Source organism: Eleutherodactylus coqui, chromosome 9 (genome assembly GCF_035609145.1).
Source record: "Eleutherodactylus coqui strain aEleCoq1 chromosome 9, aEleCoq1.hap1, whole genome shotgun sequence".
Lineage (NCBI taxonomy): Eukaryota > Metazoa > Chordata > Amphibia > Anura > Eleutherodactylidae > Eleutherodactylus > Eleutherodactylus coqui.
This window is the reverse complement of record NC_089845.1, coordinates 91,337,875-91,360,301: the sequence shown is the minus strand read 5'-3', so window position 1 is coordinate 91,360,301 and position 22,427 is coordinate 91,337,875. Positions and strand designations below refer to the sequence as shown.

The following is a 22,427-nucleotide window of genomic DNA, read 5'->3' as shown; positions in this document are numbered from 1 at the left end:
GGGTGGTCACGCCCCCTTCCAAACTCCAACCACTCTTTTTGAAAAGGTGGCGGGGCCAACGTAAAAAGGGAGGAATTTCAATTTTTTGCAGGAAAAAAAAAAGTGGCAACTTTTTTTTTACACCAGAAACGGATGTAAAACCTTCTGCAAATGCGCCCTAAAAGTGCATCACTGTTTGCTGCATGTGGGACTGCTTAGCTGCAGACTGGTCAGAATGCCCATACTAACCACTGGTCACCATCAAAAGTGTCAATAAGCATCAGAGCTGGGCCAGGTAGCAAAGTAAGAAGGTGGTCTGATCTGATAAATCAGGTTTCCTTTTACATCATGTGTACAGCAGGGTACTTGTGCAGTTCGCCTTCTGGAAAAAGAGATAGCACTAGGATGCACTATGTTTTTTCTAGGAAACCTTGTTTTTGGCATTCATGTGGATTTACCTGGCATGTACAAACAGGGGTGGGCTGGGCTAGGGAAGAAGATGTCCCCTGGGCTCCCAGCAGATGTTTGTGCTACCTGGCATCTTGATCTCCACTATGCCGGCTTTTCTGAGAAAAGCGGCTGCAGCACAGGTCAGCATGTCACTCGGAGAAGTCAGAATGCCGAGGGGCCTCAAACACCTGCTGGGAGCTTGGCCAACAACAGCTAGGTTCGGGGGCGGCATGTACAGGTTTGCGCTTGGCTCGAGGGCGGCATGTACGGGTTTGCGCTTGTCTCGGGGGCGGCATGTACGGTTTCAGCTTGGTTCGGGGGCGGCATGTACGGTTTCAGCTTGGTTCGGGGCGGTATGTACGGTTTTAGCTTGGTTCGGGGCGGTATGTACGGTTTTAGCTTGGTTCGGGGCGGTATGTACGGTTTCAGCTTGGTTCGGGGCGGCATGTACAGTTTCAGCTTGGTTCGGGGCGGCATGTACGGTTTCAGCTTGGTTCGGGGCGGCATGTACGGTTTCAGCTTGGTTCGGGGCGGCATGTACGGTTTCAGCTTGGTTCGGGGCGGCATGTACGGTTTCAGCTTGGTTCGGGGCGGCATGTACGGTTTCAGCTTGGTTCTGGTACGGTATTTATGGTTTGCATGATATCCTTAGTGGCTATATTCTGTAGCAATACATCAGTGTTCCTCTGAGTGACAGAAAGTAAATCTTAAGCTCTCCAGAGATCGCAAAATTGGATCATGCAAAACAGGCAGTCTTTTAAACAGGCAATAAAAGATTGACAGCATAAGATGACCACACACATTAAGGTCGGATTCACATAAGCACAAGTGTATTTGAGCATATTTTTGCGGAATGAACATTATTTATTTGAGCATGCATACCAATGTTAAAGCGGAAACGTTGCAATTGGTTTTTTTTGTGTGTCTTTTTTTATTTGAAACAAGAAGCACAGCTGTCAGCACTCTTGCTTCACTTTAAAGAAAAAAGTTTCAAAGCATGTCTGTGGGCACAGAAAGTAAAAGTGTCTTCTTTCCATTTAGTTGCTCCCACGACAGAACAGCTAGACTAAAACAATAAGTGTGAAAAGGCCCTTTTTTTTTGCTCAAAAAAGAAACAAAGTAGTGAAACTTTACTTTTGAACATGATAAAGTATCTGTAAATTCTTAAACCAGATTTAGTAATGATCCCGTGGATTATCAGACAATCCCATAAAGGAGTGTAACCTTAAAAGGCACCAATATGTCAGAAGGAAACAAGCAACTGAAATAATGAAATTTGGATTCCATTTCATCAATATCAACAGGGGTCATATAAGGGAGCTCGGACCCTGAGGAACTGCACATAATATATGCCATGACATGACAATGCACCAAGGGCAAACTGAAACTAGACTCCAATCCAGGGAGGAATGATGCTCAGAGCAACTAACATTCTTCAGGCATTATCATTCGCAGACAAATTAACTTTACAAAGACATGAAATATCCTCTCTAAAATCAGATTCAGCCAAGCAGGCCTGCACCACCATGTAATATGAGCCAATTCTAATTGCCTGTGTACTTTATAATATAAAAACCTCTCCTTTGATCATAGAAATAAGAGATCACTATAAAGATGATTATATGGAAATAAAGCGGCTGGCGTTCCAGGTCGTACCTGCTGTGGGAGAATTGGCATGATGAGACTTTTTTGGCAAGTTGAAGATTTGTTCACCAGGGTCTGGGGGTGGCAGGGCATCCTGCCCTTGTCTGGCTTCCATTGGGTCATATTCTTTACCATCATAGTTGGCATCAAAGAATTTCTTAAACCACTGAATAAAATCCAGGTTGTCTTGGAATCGTCCTTTGACCAGTTTTTCTACTGGTATGACCTAAAGAATAACCAGTAAAGAGTTAATTAAAAGTAAAAGTAAAACAATTAATAAGTAGTTAAATATAAGAATCATTAGGCTGAGTTCATCGGCTGCAGGAAGTCCCGCTGGGGATTTAGTAGCAAATCCACAACAGATCAACCTTCTGCATAGGTTACATGCAGAGAGAGAGACAGACTTGGGAACACATAGGTAGAAATCTGCTCCGAAGCTTGAAATTTGTTCAACACCTGTAGCAAATACACATCAGAATGAACATTCTGCAGATTAGAAAATCTACAGCATGCCCTTAAAGGGGTATTCCAGGGACTGGGCAAATTTTTGAAAATTTCTCTAACATTTCCACTTCTTGCCATTATTCCAAATATCCATCTAAATCATCACACTGAACTCCAGTACCCTTTTATTGTCAACCTGCATCACTACTACGTTCTAGCCAGCTTCAGATTTCCACATTGTTATTTAAAATAGCCGCTGGGGAGTGCAAAAACTATATCTCCAACCATGTCCCATCACCAGTCAGTGAGGAGTGCAGATTACAGAATTTGAAGGCAAGGACCTTCCCTGTCCAATAAAACAGTGGAGCATACAGGTCATAACCATGGGATACCAATGGAGGACTAAGCAGGGGAGACCATAATTAAGGGTGAATGCCCACGGATGGATTTCTACTGCGTTTCCCGGGCGTGAATTACGCAGCTATTAGGTTCTATTGAACCTAATAGCTTTCTGCCTGCCAATGCTCACATGCGGAATTCTACAGCGGATTTTTTGCAGCGGGAAATAAATCGCGCCATGTTCTATTTGCCACGGATTTATGATGCAGGAGGTCTCCATTAATATAGCATTAACGGACACCGCGGAATTCCGTGATCACTCACAGGCACTTTTCTGTTTATAATCACGGTACTCCCGCAGCGTAAATCCGTGGGCGTATCCCGCGACACTTGTGGGCGTGACCCTCAAAGCAATCTCTCCGCAGCTTTCTAAAATAAATTATAACATTATATTGCAAGATTGCATGTGCCTTATGTAGCATATCTCACTTTGAATTGCCAGAATACCCCTTTAATTACATGAGGGTTTTTTTTTTACATGTGGACGGGACTTTTAAAACTCCATCCGCATGTAATGTACTGTAAGTTGATGCGGAATTTCAGTGCACAATTCATGCAGAAAGTCCTTAGCAATTCCATAGTGTGTGAACGTACAAAACAAAAAAGCATTAGAAAAGGAAAGAAAAACAAAAAACTTTCAGTTCAAATGACCTGCAGTTATTATACAAAGTAAACACTATATACTAAATATGAATATAAACAGCATATCACACAGATGGGACAGAGGATGCATGATAATTTACAGGATGCCAACTACAGCATGTTCTTTAATACAGCTGGACAACAAAACGTGCCAAATTGTTGCTTCTAGGAGCCCTAAAACAGGATCCTACATCAGTAAATACAGAGCAGCAAAGAGATCCTAATATTACATGGGGGATGTTAGTTGGAAACTAATAATCATTCAGTAGTGAATAGAAGATCTTCGGTCTGGTTAATATAGAGGTTTTGTATTTTGGATCTGTTCTGAGCATATTAGTTTCAGAATATACCTTTAGAATACTCCTTTTATATGTACACTAAACAGCTTCCCTTTACTCAGCCACAGTTGAATAATAAAATGCTGACTGCTTGCACCCACCACTAAGGGGAGCCGAGGAACTAAGTGAAGACAGATTGAGTTTTATGTGAGATTTATTAGTCTCCAGTAAGCTGCCGCAGGAGATTTAACCTTGTGTAGCGTTTGTGAAGGATTCCTTAAACATTCTATTGCTTTTTGTAGCAGCAGTTCACTCACAGGAGCATGAGAATCAGTAAACAAAACACTACTGTTTATCTTCTATGTTGGTGTAGAAAACGTCTTTCTGCTGGGCATCCTTAACGCCTAGAATAATGAAGGTTTCTACATCAACATAGAAGGGGGTTCTTTACTGTAAGAGCAGTGAGACTATGGAACTCTCTGCCTGAGGACGTGGTGATGGCAAATTCAATAACAAAGTACAAGAGGGGCCTGAACACTTTTATTGAGTGATACAATATTATATGTTATAATCATTAATAACTTCAGAGGGGTTGGTGATCTGGGGATTATTCCGATTGAATTTTTTTCCCTTTAAATAAGGAAAATTAGATTTAACCCCATTGTCATTTTTTGCCTTCCTTTGGATCAACATTGGGGGAAATAGGTTGAACTTGGTGGACATGTGTCTTTTTTCAGCCTTACATACTATATTACTATGAGAGATAGATAAGAGAGTTGTGTTAACAAGTGATAAGATATTCAGAGCAATCTACAGTCACTATATTTTTGGACTACTATTAGATGGATAGGAACCCATACAGAGCATTAAAGGTCACACTGTGTATTCACCGTCTACCTAGTAGGACGTATACAAGTTTTGAGGTGTTCTGGTAAAGTCACATGAGTATACTAGAATATTTTTATTCATAAAGTGAATATCTTATTTGTACATCTGATTTTATCATCATCCACATTCTCACGCAGTCTATAGTACACAAAGGCAGTCTCTGCTCTGTGCAACTGCACAACGTAGGTCTCATCCACCTGCTGGGGTTAAATGGAGAGACAGGTACTGCTGGGTTATAGTAATGGAGGATGTTGTATGTCTACAGTGTTTGTGCAGTCTGTGAGCTACCTCTGTACTTTATGGGTGTTGCATGGAAGTATAGGGTTGGCAAGAATGTTAAATTCAACAAACTACCTTTTTTTTCTTCAGAATTCTAGATTATGCCAATGTGCTTAAAGTGAAGCCACACTGTTTGGAAACACCATGATTTGCATAATAAGCAATTCACCAATATACTTCTAGAACATGAATTAGTTCTTTTACAGATAACAGTGATTTGAATAGGAGAAAAGAATGACAATTCTTTGTGGGCGCTGTCCCTGGTGCTGCTAGCAGAATACAGGTGGCATTTAGTGTGTCTGTACTCTGCAACATTCTACCTGCTGTTTCTTATGACAACCTGCTGATAGCCTACCAAATACAGTACCAATCCGCTCTTTTTAGAGAATACAAAAACAGTTTTCTCCTATAGCCCCTTTAACTAATAAAGTTAGCAATGTAGTCATTAGAAGTGTGTAAGGCTGAAAATCTATTTCCTTTCATACATTCCATAAATTTTAGTCCATTTCAGAGTTTATACAACAACTATCATCTTTGTAATTAGATTACCTTATTTGTAGTGAACTTTGATGTAATCCTATTATATCACCTTCAGCTCTATAGATGCTGCACACAGCTTGTAGTTTGGAAGGGCGCAGGATGTGTAAGGTGTTATTACCCATGCATATTAGTCTATGTATATTATTGCTGGATATGTTATTTCTAGAACCTTCAGAGAGGTTACATGACTGTTTTATACTCTAATTTTGCTGCTGTGGATTGACAGGGAGTGGCTCCTTGGTTGGTTGATGAGCTGGGAATAAAAACAAGTTCTGTTCCTGAACTCTGCTGTGACTCAGGAGCTTTTGCGGAGAGCCTTGTGAGGAATGAGCTGCCCCAGTGCTACTGGAGAACTGGGTTTTCTTGTAACAGAGAGAATATGCAACTCTGATTCCTGGAGTGGTGGCTGGAACCTTAGGAGGCAGTGATCGTGCTAGCCTTGAATTTTGAAAAAAAGAGGACGAAGACCTGTGAAAACCCAGACCTCAAGGTTGGATTTCAGAGAGGTCAATTTTAATGGACCTGGAAAGAGGGTAAGATTCCAATGGCTGGATGTTCTTAAGGACACAAAATTGTCCAAGAAGGTTGGGAGATATTGCAAAATGAGATTCTCAAAGCACAATCGTTAACAGTCCCTAAAAGAAGGAAGAATGGGAAGCAAAAAAAAATTTGGTACGGTGTTAGCCAGTAGAGCAAAGTGTGATTGTTCTCAGAGAAACCAAGTGTTCTTGTAGATAAGAAAGCTTTTAATGGCTAACAAAAATACATGATATTATAGCGAGCTTTCGAGCCTACTTAGGGTTCTCCCTCAGGCATAATGAAACAAATCTAAATACTTATTTATATAAAAACATATACACAGGATCACATGGGAGGGCACAAACATGGTGAACTTAATTTGAACTTGGATAAATACAAGAGACAGGGTAAGAGGGCACAGACATGTTGTGATTAATAGCACTTAGATAAATATCAGCGAGGGATGAGCATAACAGTCACTGCTTATTTCAGGTAGTGGATTCAGTCATTTTGGTAACCAAAAGTTCCTGCAAGACTAAGTTATGAACTGAAGAGCACATTCTGACAAGTTTGGATTGGGCCGAAAATTAATCAAAAGCCAATTAGCAGCCGCTTTTGGAACACAATTAGGGACAATTATATTTTTTAGGAGTAGTGACAATCCTTAAGATACAAGTATAGCTTTACTGATTGTACACTACACTGTAAAAGCAATGTATTTTTACTTGACTTGCATATCTATGAATATCAAGCTGTTGTACAAAGTACGAAGACGCCCGAATCCTGTAGTTCTGTTCTGCACAGTCTATACTTTTAAAGCATAAATCAGAAAATGTTATTTCACTAGTACCATCTTATTTATTTACAATTAACTCAGGCTACTAATGCAGTGTAAGGATACCAGACGTCTGTAACATTTATTGCCCCAGATGCATCATGCACTAATCTGGTTCTGCTCTAGGATCAATTCATTTGATTCTGAAGCTGTAAAAATATCCTGCAACGTAATACATTCCTCAGGAAAATCTCAGTAGCTGCTTCAGGGTGTTATTTGTTTCCTAACGTGAGGGGGGGGGGGGGGGGGGTGTAGGAGATAAAATTGCAAATTTTAATAATGTAATTGAACTGGAAGAGATAAATATGGTAATTGAGCTACAAGAGATAAGCAAACAACATCTCAATTCCAGAATAAAATAAGAACCTGCAAGCATTACAGTTCAGTTTGGTTATTATATATGCAAAAGGAACGGAGGAATATAATAAGAGCAAACTTATTACAGATCCCCGTTATCTGTATGGCCAGACGTTTCTATCCATGCTTGGTATAAATGACATAGTAAACACTAGGTGTGGATTTGTCAATCCATAAACTTGTGACCAAAGCTCTGGTGATATTCTATCTGCTACTATATCTACCCAGGGTCAATATTAGGACAGTTTTGACAGTACTGCCAAAAGAATATGTAAAAAGCGTCCGATTTATTGCCTTCAGCACCAATACGGTTATCTTAATTTGGGCCTATATGATTTAATTATGGTGAAAGTAACAAGCACTTTGCAGGGCCGGGCTCATGCTTTCCAACACGGTAAAACCACAGGCCATTATGTTTTTAGAATTGTTCGGCAGGAATCTGGGCATATGATACAGGACACTGTTTCGCTGTGGTTGCCATAATGCCCAGATTCCTGTAGGACAATTATAAAACTATAATAGACAGAATAGTTGTAGCAGCATTTTAAGTGAACTCAAAGGGCTACAGGAAAAGATGAAAAAACATAGCCTCGATAAAGAAAGAGGGCTTTGTAACCGTGCTTACATGTAACATACTGAATAACAGATGCCTGGTCTCATGTAGACTCAACTGCCTTGCAATTTTCCCAGGAGCTGCTGATGAGATACAAATCATGCTCTGGCACACTGCCACCTACTATTTTAGTCATTACCCAGTTAGACTGCATTTTCCCAAAACTTTCAGTAGACAGTGACAACAGCAAGAACTATGAACCTTTTTTTTTTGCCAAAGTTATACCTTATCGACATTCATTCTTTTAAATGAGGCTTGCAGCAGTTTGAAATTGTGAATGTACTCATGTTCCAGCTTGGCTTGAAACTTGACCTTCTTTAGGCTTATGCATCCTGGGAAGAGCATATCCATAAACTGGCAGTACGCAGCACCTGTGGAGAGAAGCCAGGAGAATCATACTCAGGGTATTAACAGATTGGAACAGTAGTGTGCTGTCATCACAAAGTCATCAAGTGTGCTTTCCAACTCCTTATGTAGGAGAACAGTGAATATGTTCTGAGAAAACAAACCTAGTTACTAATATCTCTTAGAAATCTGTACTGGAAAGAGAGATGCTGTCTGTGACTGTTCATGAGAAATTTTCTGCAATTGTGCAGAAAATTGCAAAACAGATGACTGGTAAAGAACCCTTCTAAAATACTCCAATGATTGCAACTACATAATCCCGATACTTGGGTATATAAAGAAAAAAAGGCTTTCACACTAAAACAATGGTCCATGTAGAAAAAGTGCTGCACGATCTATTCTGGTCTGTATCACGGACAAAAACATGCGTTGTCCAATGTACCCACCAATTGGATGGCACACAGATGGGTATTCATATGCTGTCTGATGAGAGTTGCTCCTGTGATTCTCGGGTGCAACTCACATACAGCTGCTTAAATGAGACCCAAAAAAAACAAAACATTGCAATTTAATAAAGAATCTTTTACCAGGATCATGGTGCCTTATCCATGGGCAGTATGAACCTAGGGCAGATCTGCCCATTCAGCCCACGTATTCTGAAATTCTGCAGCGTTTCCAAGAAACCCCATAAAATTAGAACTTTGACTTGGACCTCTTGAGTCAAAGAGGCTGGCCTCACCAAGCTCTTCCCAACCACCATGTCATCAAGCCTGACAACTCCTCTCCCCATTAATTAATAGTGAGAGGAGCTCTTGGTCAAAATGCTGGAGGCGGGGAAGACCTATCATTCTGGCAGCATGAAAATTGTGACAGGTTCCCTTTAAACTGCAATTTACCTCTATTGTCTTGATAATTTTATTATAAAATACTTACAGGTTTATATACATTTTACCAAATTAATGGAATTCAATTGAACAGTTTCAGGACTGTAATACAGACTGTTACCAGTACTTTGTATTAGAGTTCTTGCTTCTCATCAGCATGGAACAATGCCTAGGAATGGGTTTGTCTTCCCTTTGGAGTCATCTCTGGTCTGGCTGATACAAGCTAATTTGCATACTGCTTTCCCATGAAGTATTACCTGAATATGAAGGTCTTCATACAGTTCCCTCTTCAATGAAAACCAGTACACCCTCCCTCCTTTTTGGAGTTATGTCTGAGGCATCACATTCAGCTAACCAATACCCTGATCTGTACTGATAAGAGACAATAACCCCAAAACAGTCTGTCTTTAGAGCTGTCCCTCTTCCTTTTGGAGGAGTCTGTGGTTTGGCCAACAGGACCCAATTTGCTTACCATGGACTAAATGTAATAAACTTATAAAGCTATGCATATATTGGATAACTTTATAAGTTAGAAGTCATACATTGTATAAATTCTATGTATATAAACGGTAGAATCATGACCATATGACTACATTGTTATGGACTAAAAAAAATCTAATGACCATATTTGCTTGTCCAGGTGTTATATGTACAAATTAGAGATGAGCAAGCATGCTCGGATAAGTTAGTTACTCGAGCGAGCCTCGCTCTTCTCGAGTAACTGCATTCTTGTCCAAGCGTGCTCGAGGGGGCGGGGAGCGGTGGGGGATAGTGAGGGGTAGCATGAGAGCTCTCCACCCCCCCCCCCCCTCGGCTACCCCTCGTCGCCCCCCCCACCCGAGCACGCTTGGACAAGAATACAGTTACTCGAGAAGAGCGAGGCTCGCTCGAGTAACTGACTTATCCGAGTGTGCTCGCTCATCTGTAGTACAGATATATTTGTCAGTGGTTAATCTGCCTGGTTTACACAGTCCTTATGAGGACCATAGATATTACAGATTTCACAAATGTCTAGATTGCTACTGGTAGCAAACTTGGCTGAGGGCTTGCACTGGGGTAAAAAATGATGCAATGTATTATGCTTCCTTTGGAGAAGCGTCAAACCAGCCACTTATCTTACAAAATTTACTGAAATGATAGGCATTAGGACTAATAAATAGGGATAACTTTAGTTCTAGTTATCTTTTCATATGAAATATTGATTTCTGTTGTATCCAGATACATGAAATACAAGGCATCCCTCAACCATATTAAAGTAGCAAGGAGCACCTATTCTCTGAATATTCCCCACAACAGCTGCAATAAAACATTCTCATTCAATCACTGCAGCAATGAAGTGATCTGAGGTCTGCTGACATATCTCTTTTACACTCAATATTAGGAGTGTAGCGGATATAAATTGTATATTATGTGAACTCCACAACCACAATGCATATTTTGGGTTTAAAATCTGAACCTAACCATTATTTATTGCGTAGTATTTATTTAGCTATTGTGTTTGATTTGGCTACTTCGAATATAACTTAATAAAGTGAGTGTTAGAAGGGGAGCCGGGAACTTGTACAAAACCATAATTCTCAGGACACAGTACAAACAGAGGGAAGCTATAAATTAATCAAAAATATAAAATATTTGTCTACGTGCCAACCTGAAAGGCGTTCTAGAGCAGGAGAAAGTTTTAATGGACATTTCCTTGCAGCTCATTGTGTACAAAGGAGATTAGTAAGTAAACACTGATAACAGGTGACTGGATTTACACATAAAACAGATGCGGAGAGATACTGCTAAAGCAATTTACAATACAGTCTGCCCAAACGATTAATCACGCTTTGTCAGGAAAACTATTCAGAGACCAATGTAGTCCTATATTGTAATTACCCAGCCTCCAGCACTCTACACATGTATGAAGGTGCATACATCCAACAGATTCACACCTTCTGCATAGACCTTCTTGCCAATAGGTTTTACCCCTGGGGAATCATTCCTGCTGTAGTAGAGAGCAGAGGTTGTAGAACTGTATTCCATTACCTTTCCCTAAACCGCAAGTTTAACGCCGCATCAAAAAGCCTAAATTGTTGTGAAAATGTTTTAGTAACAGCTATCTAAAATATATATATTAGCAGCTACACTCCAGCTCTGTATTGGCACACTAGTTAGGCCCCCTGTCCATGGGAGAGGTGGAATATCGCTAGCGATATTTTGCCGCCCGGGAGCAGGGGAGAGAACTGCCAGTTCTCTGCGGTGAGCCTATCTAAACAGATAGGCTCGCCGCAGAGCATTTTGAGTGCCGCGAGTGAAGAATTGCTATGATTCTCCCCTTGTGGACAGGGGGCTGCGCTTTTCATAGCAACGCTATGGAAAGTGTTCACTGCGTTACTCTCGGACGGATTATCGCCGCGAGTAACGCAATGCACTATCGCGCGTGGACAGGAGCCCTTACTGAGCCAGTAAGCATTCTGCCATTGTTCTGCTAATTATCTTAGACGAACATCCTCCAGAATCTAAATCAATCACTTCTATCAGCAAGACTTTACTCAAGCTGCACCACTTCTCTGGGATGCGCTACCCCAGACAACCAGGTTAATCACTAATATTCACAATTTTAAGTGTGCCCTAAAAACACATCTCATTAAAAATGAGCCTATTACTGTACATTCCCTAATCTAGCTTTTCTACGAACACCGGTTTTCCACATTATTCCTCAGAATCGGACATCTTCATCCAGCAAATATAGATAAAAAATTGACTGCTAAAAAAAGACTACATGGTCCATCTAGTCTGCCCTTAGGCTAACTTCACACAGGTGATTGATATGGGGCCGCCAAACATGGCCCCATATCGCAGTCCCCACCATGTGAATTCCCCACAAACGCGAGGAGTTTTTATTTCAAAGCAGCCTGGCATCACTTCAGAGATGTAGCAATCCTCTGCCACAGCTGTTTTCAATGGGAGACCTCGCATTGCATCGCGTGTGCCGAGCATGTGGTGCGATGCTGCCACTGGCTCCAATGAAAACAATAGACGCTGTGATGCGAGAGCACGTAATAAGATAGAACATGTCAGGATTGGTTTCCTACAACACGGTGTCGTGGAGGAAAGCATTGCTCATGTGTAGGACCCCTCTCAAAAGAATGGGGTTCATATTCGTATGGGATTTGTGCATTTCGCAACATACAAGTCTCACACGATTTTAATGCCTGCATGAAGCCGGCCTTATATTATTTCCTTTTTATTATTTCTCTCTTAAAGGGGTTGTCCTGTGAAATCAAGTGGGGTTCAGCACTTCTGTATGGCCATATTAATGCACTTTGTAATATACATCGTGCATTAATTATGAGCCATACAGAAGTTATTCACTTACCTGTTCCGTTGCTAGCGTCCCTGTCGCCATGGATCCGTCTAAATTCGCTGTCTTCTGGCGTTTTTAGACGCGCTTGCGCAGTCCGGTCTTCTCCCTGGTGAATGGGGCCGCTCGTGCCGGAGAGCTGGTCATCGTAGCTCCGCCCCGTCACGTGTGCCGATTCCAGCAAATCAGGAGGCTGGAATCGGCAATGGACCGCACAGAGCCCACGGTGCACCATGGGAGAAGACCTGCGGTGCATCGTGGGTGAAGATCCCGGCGGCCATCTTGGTAAAGGAAGAAAGAAGTCGCCGCAGCGCGGGGATTCGGGTAAGTAATAAACTTTTTTTTTTTTAATCCATCCCTTGGGTTTGTCTCGCGCCGAACGGGGGGCCTATTGAATTTTAAAAAAACCCGTTTCGGCGTGAAACAACCCCTTTAAGACTCAATCACATAGGTCTATGCAATTTTAGGCTGTGAAAAACACCGCATCTTCACTGTGTATGCGCATTTGGTGCGTAATCACTGTGTTTTTCACACGTCTGCAAAAAAAATATATACAAATTAGGCCTCATGTCCACGGGGAAAATCAGGCCCGCTCCGGATTCTCCATGGAGAATCCGTAGCGGGTCCCTCCTGTCCCGCGGACATGAGCGCTTAAAATCAGAATTTAAAAGAATTAACTCACCCACAGCGGACCGGGAAGGTCTTCTCTTCCTCACGGCCGGATCTTCTATTTCGGCCGGCGGATGAACTCGTCACGCCGGCAGCACGTGGCCGGCACGTCGCCGAGGCACATCCGCCGAGCCGAAGCAAGAAAGATCCGGCCGTGAGGAAGAGAAGACCTTCCCGGTCCGCTGCGGGTGAGTTAATTCTTTTAAATTTCTATTTTAGATCTCCCGCGGATCCGGACGGCTTCCATAGGCTTCAATAGAAGCCCGCGGGAGACCCGCACGAAAATGGAGCATGGTCCAGATTTTTTCATGCTCCATTTTAAAAAAAAATCCCTTTTATTGACCATCCGCGGGTATTTATCTACCCGCGGGTGGTCAATGCATCCCTATGGGGTGCGGATCTGCGTGCGGGAGAAGAGTTAAAATCCACTGAGGATTTTAATTCTTCTTTTGCCCGTGGACATGAGGCCTAAGCAGCCCCAATTGAGGTTGCCTTTTTATTTTTATCACACTGTCTCCCAGCAACCTGCAAAAAATAAATGCCGTGATCACGCTTGTTATACCCATATCCGCTGCGGGTTTTTTTAAAAATGCCCCAGTAATAGTCTCATTTTTTGGTTCATACAACTATTTGATCACTTTTTAGTCCTTTTTTGTGAGGCTGAATATGCAAAATTTGGCCACTGATAAATTCCCCCATCCTCCAAATCAATGCGATCATCTTTTCCCATTAACACTCCGGAGGTTATTGCTGCAACTGGTCATAAAAACGTAGAGAGAACAAACATCTGCAATGTCTCCAGAATGAAGACACATTTGTGCTTACAGTGCAATGTTGTGTTACAAACCATATGGTGGAGTAAGACGTTTCAGGATGAGAATGTGCACATCTTAGGTACTCTTAATCTAAGAATGTTTACACACACAACACCATAATGAGCGATGACCCTCTACTGGCCGCAACTACCAAACATTATTTTCCCCTTTAAAGACATCTTGATACAAAATGGAGAAGTAATGCTAAACTCAAACAGCAATGATACATTGTATGATGCAGTAGCTCTATTATTACACTATACATTATAAGATGACATTACACACCAAGAATATGTCAGGGTTAGGCCAACTACTGTATCCTTACACTTCCAGGATGACCTTTTGTCAGTCAGTAAGCATTCTCACACTCTGGGAAATAACATTTCCTGAACTATTTGGCTATAAAGCCTTGGAGATTATTATTTTCCAATCTGAATCACTAACGGTTGAGAAATTTAAATGGCGATTATTCATATAGGAAAGCCATGAATGAAGCATTCTCAAACATTGAACTCTACAAAACCCCAGCGAAGGGGAGAGACATTTCGAAAGGAAAATTTGGGCAATATTAGTTTGCAACATATTTGCATAAAAGAAAAAAAAAATCTGAATACATCCAAATGGTAGGTCCTAGAAAGTTGAAACCCAGCTTAAAACCTTTCAAAGTGTCTCACTTACCTATGGGGCAAATTTGGTACAGATTAGTCTAGACGTTTGGCCATGCATGAAGAACAGACAACAGAAATATATATATATACCTGGGGGTGTATGTCATCAGAAGCCTGCGTATTGAATGGCTGGATTGATTCTTGAGCACCATGGCTCAGCCAATCAGAGACCGCGCTTTCTGGAGGCAGGATTTTTGAACCCCCTGACCAGGAAGCACTGGCTGAAGAGTGAAGACAAGTGTGCTGGAGCTTCAGAGGAGAGGTGCGGCGGAGTGGACAGCGCCTGTTAGGTGATTTATTGCTTTTTTTTATGCAGCAATATTGCACAGAACACAGCTGCGATATCACTATGATTTTCTCGCAGCGATATCGCTGTCATAACATCACATTTCTTTCCGGGTTAGACTGGTGATATTAAATGGAGAGTTTGCTTTATCACTCTGCATTTCACCTGACATTCCATTTGCCATTGTTAATACACTGGCCCCTCCCCCCTCCCCATTAAACAGATTTGCTTTCTCTTCATCATTCAACAAAAAAGGGGCCAGAAACTTATTACATTTATGAGGTCCGCAGGTTTTGGTTTCTGGGTAAAGTCCCCAATAAGTTACCTCATTGTGATGTGCTGCTTTATCTATTTGTCTTAGGCTTCATTCACATGCATTGAACGGGATGGATATAGGTCTTTTTTAGCCTTGCATACTATGTTACTATGTTGCATATTTTGCACAATATTTTCAGTAGTCTGAAACAACATACAGCATGTCCTATTTTAGAGCGTATTACGCACCAAAGTAGGCTATAGAAGTGAATGGGTTAATGGGAATACACAGTGAATATGCATGAAACATGCATATGCACTGCGTGCTTGCACATTAAAATAATGGGCCCTTCTGTGTATTCATCCGCGCAAAATCCTAAAGTACTCTGGAAATAGGTGTTTTTCGGCCCCTGAATACACTGTATTTAGAGACCAAAACGTGCTCAGTCCCAGTTCACTATCTACACTCTCTTCTCCTCTAGCTCTTTGGTTGCCATTTCCCTCAGTCCCTAGTTTAAACACTCCTCCAATCTTCCAGCCATCTTGTCCCGACGGCACAGCTACACCCTCCCCATTGAGATATAGTCCATCCCTATGGTAGAACCTGTAGCAGATTGCGAAGTCGGGCCAATTCTCCAGGAATCCAAACCTCTTCTTCCTACACCAACTCTGGAGCCACTTGTTTACCTCCCTAATCTCCCTTTCTGGTGTAATACACTGTACGGGTATTTTAGAAAATACTACTTTGGAGGCCCTTTCCCGCAGCTTACATCCTACATCCCTGGAATCAATTTTAATTATCCTTCCACCTACCTCTAACTTGGTCATTGGTGCAAATGTGTACCATGACCACTTGGTTCTCACCAGCCCCTCTCAGTAATCGCTCAACCTGATCAACGACGTGTAGAACGTGAGCACCCGGAAGACAACACTATTTAAGAATTCTGGTCTTCGTGGCAAATTTCCCCGTCTGTCGTTCTAATGATTGAATCTTCCCCCTCCACTAGTAGGACCCCAGCGAGTGTTTGCACAATGTGCTGCAAAAACCTTTCCACGCTGTCAATGGATCTCAGTGTTGCAACCTGCTCATTTAGATCCAGGATCTAGGCTTCCAAACGTGCAACATGCTGACATCTTATATAGCAGTATGCACCCTTGAATTCAAGGACTGCATACATGGCACAAGATGTACACTGGACAGCATTGTCAACCATGGAGCACATTCTAAATGGGGATGGTACAGATAAAAGTGAATTCATTTATACAAATGAAAAATAAAAATAGATATTTGACTCCCATCTAAAGTCCCAGATCTAAAGTCACCCGATTTTAAGTCTCACACACTTAAAACAAACCACACTATAAATCAAATCATCATTGCAAGCTCGCACACTTGTATTTTTATTTGCTTTAAATAGCTCTCGGCAGCACTAACTCCTCCAATGAATTCTCTGTTTGGAAAGAACACAGCAAGCTCAGCAGATGCAATTTATCACACCGTAATTACGTAGCCCCACCCTTAAAGGGCCAATCAGAGGCCACAGTCCCTGTCGGCACTCCTGGCATTAGTGCTCATATCCTGGGTACTATGACAACAGACGTTTGGGAACATAATGCTGTGGCCCTTGATGAGCACATGGGTCACATGCTTTTATTTAGTGGTCTACCCAGGAAGTCAGCGCTGTGGCACTGTAAGCCACGCAGCTCGGCTCCAGAAGTACAAGGAGAGGGGAGTATTATCTTTTTTCTGTCTGTTTAATAACTAGCACAGCTGCTTGAGAAGTATGTATAGTCGTGATAAAACATATAAATGGCAAATTAATTAATTGAAATTAATTGCCCAACCACAACTTCAATCATAATAATTAATAAATAATAATAATGAATGTTGCCATTGCCCTACTCCATCACATACAGCAAAAGTAGATGTAATAACCAAAAATTCTGAACAGGTCCATAGCTGGAACACTATCAATTTGTCACCACTGACAATATACCTGAGCTTAAGGGCTCTTTCATATGGCCGTAGGCGCTTTTAAGTGCGCCCACCAACGCTGTAAAAACGCGTGAATGGGCACACAAATCTAATGTTTGTGCGCTGGTTCAGACAGCACAGCCCCGGCGCATATACGCCGAGGCTGCAATGCTGTTGGGCATGAGGAGACAGCTTAGCTGTTTCCCCCTTGCTGGCTCACCTCCTCTCTCCTCCCCTTCAGCTGTTTGCAATGGAAGGGGTGGGGCAAGGGTGGAGCTAAGCTCCCGTCCCCTCCCGCAGCCAACAATGGGATGGGGCAGAGCTTAGCTCTGATGCATATCGTGGCTGAAATTCGCTCTTTCAGACGACCGGGCTGCAGCGTATATACGTCACAGCCCAGAATACCTTCGGCCAGGAGGAGAAAGTTCAGCTCTGCTAAACACCCTCCTCCTCTCCACCCCTTGCCGGCAAAGGGAGGGGTCGAGAGCAGGAGCTTAGCAGAGCTAGTGAGCTAAATTCCCTGACCCTCTCTGCCCCTTGCCGGCAAGGGGACGGGGCGGGAGCTTAGCAGAGCTAGTGAGCTAAACTCCCTCCCCCTCTCTGCCCCTTGCCGGCAAGGGGACGGGGCGGGAGCTTAGCAGGGTTAGTCCCTCCCCCTCCATCCCCAGCCTAAGGAAGCTGCTGGCATGGAGAGGGGGAGGGAATTTAGCAACGCGAGCTACTGCTAAACTACCTCCCTTTTCAGGCAGCTCTCATAGGCTTCCATAGGAGTCTTTGGGACTGGCCGGCGTATTCCCACAAAATATAAGACGAGTCTCATGTTTTCCGGTCACATGTAAAGAAAGCCGGTCAGAATCTCATCCGGGCCGGACGATTATACGCAGAGGAAAAGAAAATTTTAAAAAATCACCCATCTGGTGCTGGGCGTTTCAGCATACTCACAAAATGTCCATCGCAAGCAAGCTCCAGGAGCTAAACTTCAAAATTCTAGCCAGATGGTATATGATCCCGGAAAGGCTCCACGCCTTCTTCCCCTCCACATCGAACATATGCTGGCGATGCCAGATCGGGATTAGGTTCGATGCTGCATATCTGCTGGGAGTGCCCTATGGTAGCGCCCATTTGGCTCGATATGAAGAACTTATACGAGCACACCTGCAGGAACCCCCTGACTCTGACACCAGAGTTGGCGCTCCTGTCCATCTCCCCCAATAACCCATCACTCAAAAAAGGCCTTCTAAAATTCTTCATCATGGCAACCCGCCTAACAATTCCTTGGTTCTGGAAACAGAACAAAGAGGTCCCCAGACACGCATGGGTGGGGGCGATGGACGAAATTGCTAGGATGGAGAGGTTGATGCTGACCGACGACCCACAGGGTTACGATAATTACTACAAGACCTGGGCAACGTGGATTGACATACGCGATACACCCACGTTCTTTAGATGGCTACAAACTGGATCATGTGCATAAGCCGTACTGACCTCAATCAATACAATCAAACCGCATACCTGGTTACCTCCCCCCCCCGCCCCGCTCTCTCCTTTCCTCCTCATTCCACACTTTTTTGTTTTCTTTTTTCCCCATGTTAGTGTATGTTACAAAGTAAAGACCTAGCAAGACTTTATTATAAGCCAGAAGAGCTCATTATCAATACTCACAAGGTGTTGTTGCTGTTTAATTGCTAGAAAGCACAGACATTTTCTTTTTGTAAATGTTCGATATTAATGTGAAAACCCAATAAAAATTATTGAAAGAAAAATCACCCATCTGAACAAATGGATTAGAATCCAATGCTTCAGATGGTCACAATTTTCGGCCGGCGTTGATCACTGCAAAATAGTTGCGATAAAACGCTCGTGTGAAAGAAACCTCAGGCTGTATTCACACAGGCAATTTTCCCATGCGAGTCCTGTCCAATTCAGAGGTGAACAGAATTTGAATGGCAAAAGAACCCATTCATTTGAATGGGTTAATTCATACAAACGTTTTTTCTCTTGGACTAAAAGTCAAGAGTTTTAAGAATCGCTGCATGTCCTATTTTTGTGTAAATCTTAAGAATTGCATTTATTACAGAATACTAAAAATAGCCCTGTTTTTAGTATGATGTAATAAATAAAATCATTTTAGGGTGTCTTCTCTGAAGGGCTTTTGTTCAAGAATTGACCATTATTTTCTATAAAAGTGTAAAAAAAAATGGATTGCAATAGCTGGTCATGTGATTTTCATGCGAGTGCAATGCATTTATAACACGCTACTATGGGGATGACATAATAAAAAACCCAGGAATTACAGAGCAGTGAAAATCTCGTGTGAAAACAGATGTAAATGTGTGTGTAAATATGAAATAAAATGTATTGCATGGAAATCACAGGGAAACAGCGGTCTTTCACTGACCAATATCGAATTTGCCCATGTGAATTCAGCCTTAAAGGGGTTTCCTGACTTTTTTTTTTTTTTTTTTAAACATATGACATCCTCTGGATAGGTCATCAGTAGTTGATAAATGCAGGGTCAGTCGCTTGGAGCCCCCATCTATCAGGTAATCGTCCAGCACACCATCCAGTGCAGTGGGCCAGATAAGGGAAGAAGTGGCAGAGCTGGCTCCACTCCCATGGAAATCAATGCAAGAGCTGTGTTGCTATGTCACTTCCTGTTTCCCTGCTGGACAGGACTGGACACGACATCATGACCAGAGGAGCAGCAGGAAGTGCTGTAGCAGAATGATTGTCCCATTGATTTCAATGGTAGTAAAACCAGCGCCGGCACTTCTTCCAGTGTTCGACGATGACAATATCTAGTCTGCCGCACTGGACAGTGGATCGGGCAACCAGCTGATGAACGGGGATGCCAAGCGGCAGAACCCCATCCATCAAATACTGATGATCTATCCAGAGGATAACTCATCAGTTAAAAAAAAAAGGGGCAGACAACCCCCTTTAAAGTTATGAAGCCTAAACTTTAAGCAGTTTTCTACTTACTTTGTTTCAATGCCTAAACAATTTTAAAAGACAAGTATCTGCTATCTATGAATACAAACACTCTCATATACATTCACAGGCTGCAGGTCTGTATACATACAGTCTTGCTCTGAGTAGGAAGTTTGTATCCAGTCTAGGCAAGGCTCTGTGATCTAAAAAAATCCCAGCAGCCATGCATCATTCTGCAGTCCCAGGTGTTCAGCTCATAGAGCACTAAACTGGATACAATTATATCCACTTTTCAGCTGAGAGCAGGACTAGCCAAGTAGGGATTCACAGACAGCAAGCAGTTATCTAGACAATGATAAGAAATTCAAATACAACATATAAGAAAGTTGTAGAACTTTTCATTAATATAGTGATCAAGCTTTAGTTGCTAAAACCTAGAAAGCCCTTCCAATACTAGGCAAAAAGGAGTCCATGAGACCATACCATGATATACACTCACATCAAATCATTACATGTAACAATATAAGACCCCCATTCACTACACATGCAAGTGGCCACTGTTCTCGAAAACAGCTACAAGTTTTGTTCTGGTGAAAAGAATGGAAACAAAGCCATTTTCCTTTCAACTGCAACCTTTCAAGTGCTTGGCTACAGTTACTGTACTTATCCACCCACACTGCTTTCTAGTCACATGTGGGGAAAATACAGTACAATTAAGAAAGTATGTCATCTCACATTATTAGTAATTTACGAGAAACATAATTATGTTTTACCCACAGACAGCCATTAAACTTCTATTTCTCACACGCTTTTCTATGGGTTGAGAAATAAACTTGCCCTGGACATAAAAGATTACTGTTAGTAAAGTTGTTTGGATTGCAAACGATGATAATCGTTATGTCTCTACTAAAGCGTGCATTCCCACGAACGTATATCAGCTCGGTTTTCACGTCGAGCCGATATACGTCGTCCTCATCTGCAGGGGGGGGGGGGATGGAAGAGCCAGGAGCAGGAACTGAGCTCCCGCCCCCTCTCTGCCGCCTCTCCGCCCCTCTGCACTATTTGCAATAGGGAGAGGTGGAACGGGGGCAGGGCTAATTCTCGGAACTTAGCCCCGCCCTGTCCCACCTCCTTTCATTGCAAATAGTGCAGAGGGGCGGAGAGGAGGCAGAGAGGAGGCAGAGAGGGGGCAGAGAGGGGGCAGAGAGGGGGCAGAGAGGGGGCAGAGAGGGGGCGGGAGCTCAGTTCCTGCTCCTGGATCTTCCATCCTCCCCCCTGCAGATGAGGACAACGTATAATCGGCTCGGCGTGAAAACCGAGCCGATATACGTTCGTGGGAATGCAGCCAAAAACAGTAGGTTATGCTACAAAACTACAAGTGATGCAATTTTTCTTATTTTGCACGAGTCTCTTCTCCAGCACAGAGTACAGCAGATTCATCAACAGGGCCCATTGCTGCGCTGATGAATTTGTTACATAGAACGGAAGGGCAGACCTGATATTTTCTTGCACTTTCCTAGTTGAAAAAGTGGTGGAAAGCTTTAGGCCCCCGGATCTCTGCCGCGGGAGCCGCTGCCCCAAAGCAGGAGCTGGCAGATGGATCTCCGCTGTCAGCTATCTGACAGATAGGCTGACCACGGAAAATTGTGGCAATTCGCAGCATGCTGCAAATTACCAGCCGTGAGCGGAGAATCGCAATGATTCTCCTCTCGTGGATAGGGGGGGGGGGGGGGCGATGCTTTCTATAGCAAAGCTAGGGAAAGCTTCAGACGGAGTGATTAATCGGCGATTTACCGCCGGCGGAATCACGCCTGTGGACAGGGGGCCTTAATGAGACATACTTGATATGACTCTAAAGTACAGTCCACGTCCTAAAATGCATTCTTATATGTCGGAAAAAGTAGTACAGGGATATACATAATACGGTGGTCGGTTTTAAAGCCATAATTTCCACTACATTTAAACTAGAAAATTGGCATAAATACACTGATACCCAATTAACTGCATTTAAAGGAGCATTTAACCAAGAAATGAAAGTAACAGCAAACTTGAAGAAATCCTTCAGAGGAAACGAGGGGTTAATCTTCAGTGATATGTTCCATCTTTGGTGGTTAGCTGGGGTTGATGCTTACTGAGGCTGCCTACACACGGAATTCTGCATGCAAAAACCGGTCCTGGGAGCAGCGGCGTCCGTGCGTACCTGTCACTTCCATTTTTCATCTGTACTGCGGATGGTCCGCATGGCAAGCCGTTGGACATGCGCAGTACATATTTCTTTTTTTTTGAAACTCCTGCTTTTCCCGCATTATCATCTAGAAATGGACGCGGATTGGACGGCTTCCATTGACTTCAATAGAAGCAGTCAGTGCGGATTTCGCACAAATAT

At 42.7% G+C, this 22,427-nt stretch overlaps 1 protein-coding gene across 3 annotated transcripts in view; it reads right to left on the bottom strand.

Moving 5' to 3' along the window:
• MAPRE2 (microtubule associated protein RP/EB family member 2) overlaps positions 1–22,427 on the bottom strand; it is a 155,841-nt gene that overhangs the window by 26,185 nt on the left and 107,229 nt on the right. For all 3 annotated transcript variants that reach the window (XM_066578065.1, XM_066578066.1, XM_066578064.1), the window contains 2 exons: positions 8,093–8,238; positions 2,086–2,299 (listed from right to left, as the gene is read on the bottom strand). In XM_066578065.1, the coding sequence (XP_066434162.1) occupies positions 2,086–2,299; positions 8,093–8,238 (360 nt within the window). The remainder of the gene's footprint in view (positions 1–2,085; positions 2,300–8,092; positions 8,239–22,427) is intronic.